Source organism: Vigna umbellata, chromosome 6 (assembly GCF_029865625.1).
Source record: "Vigna umbellata cultivar VRB3 chromosome 6, Vumbellata_1.0, whole genome shotgun sequence".
NCBI classification, from domain to species: domain Eukaryota; kingdom Viridiplantae; phylum Streptophyta; class Magnoliopsida; order Fabales; family Fabaceae; genus Vigna; species Vigna umbellata.
In genome coordinates, this window is record NC_142170.1 from 5,783,253 (window position 1) to 5,790,033 (window position 6,781).

The 6,781-nt window shown below is 27.6% G+C and overlaps 2 protein-coding genes across 2 annotated transcripts; both read right to left on the bottom strand.

Moving 5' to 3' along the window:
* Positions 1-292: 292 nt before the first annotated feature.
* Positions 293-871, bottom strand: LOC124819446 (uncharacterized). The gene has a single exon (XM_047290972.2). The coding sequence runs from the start codon at positions 735-737 to the stop codon at positions 471-473; it is 267 nt and encodes an 88-aa protein (XP_047146928.2). The 5' UTR covers positions 738-871; the 3' UTR covers positions 293-470.
* Positions 872-3,131: 2,260 nt separating this feature from the next.
* Positions 3,132-3,841, bottom strand: LOC148196647 (uncharacterized). Its single transcript, XM_088093156.1, has one exon. The coding sequence runs from the start codon at positions 3,672-3,674 to the stop codon at positions 3,402-3,404; it is 273 nt and encodes a 90-aa protein (XP_087949282.1). The 5' UTR covers positions 3,675-3,841; the 3' UTR covers positions 3,132-3,401.
* Positions 3,842-6,781: the final 2,940 nt, after the last annotated feature.

Consider the following 6,781-nt stretch of genomic DNA (forward strand, 5'->3'; position numbering starts at 1 on the left):
TTTTTCTTAGTTATTGCCATCCATGGTTTATTTTAAGCGGAAGGCAGTAATTTGACCAAATTAACATGAAAATAACATGAAAACATTGTTGATAAAAAGGACCCTCTCTACTGTCGCTTTTTTTCTGATTGTTTCCAATTACTTAAGCACAAGCGCGAATCAGAACACAGATCAGGTCGATTCCTCTCTCTAACTTTCCACGATTAGGACATTGATGTTCTATGATTTGCCCTCTGTAAAAAATTCACAGATCCATATACCCACATAATATAAAATGGAAACAAAGCACATAGAAGCTGAAAATTAGATCTCAATTTTCATTTCATAGGATATCATATATGTACACCATTTCATAGACAAAATTTTGTATGAATCAAAGAGAGCATATAACAGAATGACATCAGAAAGGCTACAATGCAGTATAGGATGAAACTCGTAGCACAATGCAGGTGTGGCATTCACTTTCCACTCTAGAACCTTATAGTATTGGGACCCCAACAACCCAAGTCCATGACTTTCCCCATGGATTCCTCGGTCCTATTGACCTTGTGGGCAACAGCAGCAGAAGTTGCAGAGGACAAGCTCTTGGTCTGAGTGAATGATCCGATGTTGCTCTTGGCATGCTGCTGGAGTGATCTCAAGGCATAATTCCACCTGCACACCCCCAGTTGATCCTTCAAGGCCTCCACTGCCCCAATGCTGGATGCAACAATCCAAGCTCTGGTTGCTGCACTCATGATAACTGCTATGGCTTTTTGATGAAAAATTGGTATGTGCTTTTTGGATGTGTTGATTGAGTGGGTTGTTTGTTTCTATATATATGTGGGTGATTGAGTGATTTTCAGGAAGGTGGTTAATGCCAAACCACAGGCTTAATCGGGGTGGAAGGAATTGGAGAAAAGCAAAACCAGGGGCGCTGTGCCCCCTGTTTTCAGCTGAATCCTACCACTTAAAAAAATCCACACTTTGTCTTGTCTCCTAAAAGATTCATGGTAAGTCGCTGTTTGTCTTAAATAACAATAAAAATATGAAACGCTTATTCATAAGTTACATTACACAACGTGCGGGAAAGAATCCGTGGTTCTACCTTTTCTTCGATTCTTTCGAAGAAAGTAGACGTCAAAAAAAGAAATATATATATATATATATATATATATATATATTTCTGTAAATCAATATATTTTAAGTTATTTATAATGTATTAAATAATCTTTTACATTTTTAGAGTTTCTAATTGAGTTTCGTACATTTATGAGTTATTTTCTTTTGGATCTTTCCCGGCACTTTCATTTAAAGAATGTAATAATTTAGTATTGATAATCTTGGAACTTATGGCATAATTCTTTTACAGCGATTTCGTCGTTAACTTTAAAATAAAATACGGTGACAATGGAACTATTTTTACTTTTGTCATAAAACATATTTTTAATTGTACTTGTGTTTAAACTCTGTAATTTAAGTAAAAAAATATTAAACTATCTAAGGGCATAATACATCATGTTTAAAAAATATTATATAGTTGTATATTTTGAAATGAAATAGCAATTTACACAACACTTCACTTAACAATCTAAGGGCATAATACATCATAAATAAAATATTATTTTAGTTTTTATAATATATAACTGTTTTCATTTTCTTTTCATTTTTCCAAAGATATATTCTACAGAAAAAAAATATATTTTAGTTTTCTTAATCTAGAATTGTTGCCACCATTCTTTAAGAAAAAAAATATTTTATAATTTTCATTTAAATATATAAAAATATCTTTTCAGTATGTGAAATTATAAAATTTTACGATGTCTTACTAATGTAATCGTAATGTATATAATTTAAATACGTATCTCTAAAAGAAATATAATTGTATTTTCTTAATTCATACAATACTATATTCATTTTGAATCCGTCTCTCACTAATAATTATAAAAAAAAAATCAGATTAATATTAATTTTGGTTTTTTTTATCTCACGGTGACATAATGTTTAACTTAATCAACAGTGAATAAATGACTTGTCCAAATTTTATTATATAATAATTTTTGTTATCTAATTAATTTTTCTTTTGTCAGTTTAAATAAAAGGTTAATTTATCTTTTATTTTAATTAGATTTTTAAAAATTATTGACTTTTATTTTTGGAACTTTTTTTTTTTTAACAAATTCACGAGCGTGAGTTCCTTGTTATACAAGGAGACACCATCCTCCTTTCTCTCCTTTTTCTGGATTGGTATTGCAAGAAACATTTTTTTTTCCTTCTTCTTGTTCTGGTTTTGTTATGGTTCTGTTCGTATTATAGTTCCAAATTAGAGTTATATTTTTGGGATTTCGATCTCGCGATGTTGGATTTCCTTTCTTGGATTGAGTTTTTGTTTTATTTTCTCTACAGATTGGTGACACAATGGTTGAAATTCTTTGTGATCTTGTGATTTGGGGATTTTAAGGTTTTCGGTTGGGATTGACAGTTCTGATTTAGAAATTTATTATGTCTTGTTTCTCCTCTCCAGATTGTTAATGCGATTTGGGGTTAGGGTTTTTGAATTAGGGTTTTGTTTTCTGATTTCACATTTTGGGATTATTTGTAATTGTATTCTATCTTGCACTTTTGGAGTTTTTGAAATATGTGATTTTGTGTTTTTGGGATGTTTTAATTGTAATTTGTTTTAACCTTAACTTTAACTTTTCCACGTCAATAACTTTAAGTTTTAACATTTACATGTCAATTGACCTGAGTTTGCCACGTAATGAATAACTGGACAGGTCATTCACTATTGACTAAAGTGGATATTACACAGTTTTAAACTATCTTTACAAAACATAGTATCACAAAACATATGATCACTCTGAACAATTCAAAAATAGAAGGATCTCTAAACAAATGTAACAAAATTAGAAACTAAAATTGGTATTAAAAAAAAATCTACCTATTAATACAAACACTAAAAAGCTAAATACTTTACGAGCAATGTCATAAAACAATAAGGACAAATTTTAAAAACAAATAACAAGAAAAATAAAGTTAAGAAAAGTTTCGATATAAAATTACATTTTGAATTTTAAAATATATTTTTATTTTATAAATATTCAGTTGTCTCTTCAAAATGTTCATATATTATAATAATTGTAGAAGGTGCCTTTATGAGATAGTAAGAAGGTAGATGATTCAGATTAGTCTGGCGTCTATTGGGAAATATTTCTGGGTAAACTACAAAAAAGTTACAAACTTTAACACGAATCCAGGATCCTCTAGCCATAGGGTAGTAGAAAATACAGCTAATTTTTTCTTGGTATCCATTTTAGTAGCTACGATTGGATGAATGAGGTAAGTAGTTTCTGGAGAGGAGGAGAAGAAGAAGGTTGAAAGTAGATACAGAATGATGCATAAAGGGATTGAACTATGCAGATCTAGAATCTGGTAGTAGTGGGACCCCAGCAATTGAATTCCATGACTTTGTTCATGGAGTCTTCTTTGGTTCTCTTGATCTTAGTGGGAACCGAAGCAGAAGATGCAGCAGAGGAGAATTTCGTGGCTTTACCATAGGATCTGATGTTGTTCTTGGCATGTTGCTGCAATGACCTGAGAGCAAAGTTCCATCTGCAAACACCAAGTTGATCTTTCAAGGCTTCCACTGCTCCAATGCTTGAAGCCACCACCCATGCTTTGGTTGATGCACTCATGGTGATTCTTAAATGGAATGAGACAACCTGAAATTGCTCTGGTTTGGTTTTTGTTTGTTGAACCTGGTATGAGAAGAGAAGGATCCTTAAATATATCTATGAAACCACAGGTGAAACCAAAACAAGGTGCGCTCCAAGTGTTTTGCACCAAGTCTCGGAAACTCGGTCAGTGAATGTATTTCGATACCAAGTTTTGTACTGTAGTGAATTTCACCCTAGGATTCTTCACACCAACCATTTCTTTTTTCTATTATTTATTAATCAGTTTCTCATGTTATTATTACGTTACGGCTATCTAATTAAAATTATTAATTAATCAATTAAAATTTTTAAAAATATTTATATTGATTAAATATATTTTTAATATTTTATTTATAAGTATATACATGAACAAATTTTAAAAATAAAAGATCTAAAAAAATTAAAAAAGAAAGAAAAAAAGAGAGTAGGAAATCAACACACCATCTCATCTTGTAATAGGACGAATTCTGATATGTTTTTTTAGTTCCGAACTAGTCTAACTGTATTTATTTTTTACTAACAAAAATGAATGAGCCTAAAATAGATTAGTGTTTTGTCATCGTAATCGATATGACTTATTAGTGTTTGTGTCACTTGTTACTATTTAATTATAATAATTATATTTAAAACAATCCAATTTTAGTCCCACGCTCTGATTTTTATTTTTATATTTTAGTCAGTTAACTTGTTTTTTAATATTTAGTACTTTAAATGAGCATGTTAAAGACTTCCATTGAAACAAAATTACAGGAATAAAACGTGGTAGAAAAAAAAAAGGAATATTACAATTTAGTTGGAAAATAATATTGATTTCTAAATAAGATGAAGAATATACTATAATTATTCTTCTGGTTTTGATTGCAGCCAAACTTAAGCTCAAAATCCGTATGTTACCGTTTCGCTTGTATTTGAGCCGAAAACCTTTGGCAGAGTCAAAAATGGAGGAAATCAGAAAACAGGGAAAACGAAAAAGACAAACGAACATTAGAAAACTAAATTTCTGATATTTCCTTACCAATTACTCATTTAACATATTAAAAATTTAAATAAAATTTTCAAAAATAACAATTTAATATTTGGATCTTCAAATTTAGGAACAAAACTTATCTTTTAATACCGCAAGTATATAAACTTCTGTTGATTTAACTAATAAAGAGATATTTTTAAATAAGAATTAAGTTTAAGTCTTGTAGATAAAAAATAAATAGTGATAAATTTTTATTCTTTTAAAAATTATCATAAACTCACCCAACCATTATTAGTTGTGATTTTTAATCCTATATATTTTTTAAAATAATAAAATTGACCCATATTTAGAAAAGTTAATCAAGGTCAACACAAAATACGTCCCACTTGACCTCTTTGTGACGGATCTAGAAATATTTGGTATAGGGTGAATATAAATATTATATATATATATATATATATATATATATATATATATATATATATATATATATATATATACATGAATGAGAATAAAAAAGTAAATATTTTTTGTATTATTAAAATTTAAATAATAAATATTTATGAGTTGGAGCATAAAGAAGATTCGGGTGGCATGCTTCATCCCACGGATTTGGATCATAAGTGCCGACAGAACAAAAACAACAAAACGAACTAGTTGTTTTCGTAAACAGCCTTTGCAAAGTGCCGTTATTCTCTACTTTCTCAAAACAACGTAATATTTCGAACTGACATAAATAAATATGCGGCGCCGTCTGTATATTAACATAACTTCAGAAAATAGATAATTCTAAAAAATAATTTCAAAATTAAAAAATATACGTTTACATTGTTTTAAGTGAAGAAATTAAATATTTATCATATTTGATAAACAGTTTACACAGCTATATTTAGAAATCTTATACTTTGAAGTAAAAATTTACACAGCTGTATATTTGATAAACAATTAACAAAAAGGATATACTTTGAAGGACAAAATTGTCAAATAAAAGATAACAGAAGGTGATAAAAAGATATGTAGTTAGTTACTCAATTTTTTAAATAGAGTAGGTTTTATAAAAATTATTTACTGTTTTTCATAAAATAAAAAAATAGTGTTTGGTATAAGAAGAAAAGAAATACAAGAACTTGTTGTTGTTGTGAGAATCGGATTGAAAGGCTAGTTCGATTGATCTCTAACCATTACTAATTTATGTGAATAACTTTCGTATTAATGCCACTTCATATATTATATATTTATATTAAAGAAGTTTAAATAATAATTGTAATATGTTATTAAAACTAATTTAATTTTGTCTAAAGTTTTTAATCTTAAAGTCATGTACTATTCACCGTTAATTGATCTCACTTTAAAATCTAAAGAAATAGCATGTGTTAAAAGGATGTCTTCAATTAACTTCTTATGTAGAAAAATGGTTTTTGAATTTCAATAGAAAACTATTCATGCATAATTTAACTTTCCTATTTTAAAATATTTTTTCTTTTCAAAATGATAAAATAATATAATTTTTAATATATATATATATATATATATATATATATATATATATATATATATATATATATATATATATATATATATATATATAAGGAAAAAGTATTAACTTCTATAGCAATTACAACAAATTTAATTTAATATGTTTATAAACATTATAAGTAAAATTAATAATTCAATAATATTAAACATTGTATTTATTAAATATCATGTGTACTCAATTTATTAGCACAATAATAATGGACTTATATGTTATAATTACATCGAATTTTATATTTCTAAAATGTGTTTTTATAAAATATTATATGTTGTTTAATTCGTTTAAAGGATGAACTTACATAAATATTCTTTTGTATTAATGCAAGTTTGGGTATGTCCTTATATCCAAAGCTCACACCCTTTTCAATAATTATGTGATTTCTCTAATTTTAACCGTAGTTCCAAATTATATATATATATATATATATATATATATATATATATATATATATATATATATTTATTTATTTATTTATTTATTTATATAAAAAAGGTTGGAAAAAGAATAGGCTCAGAATTAATTAGATCCGAATCCTTTGGACCATTTCTTACAAGCCCAAACTTTGCTGGTGCTGGATCGACCAGA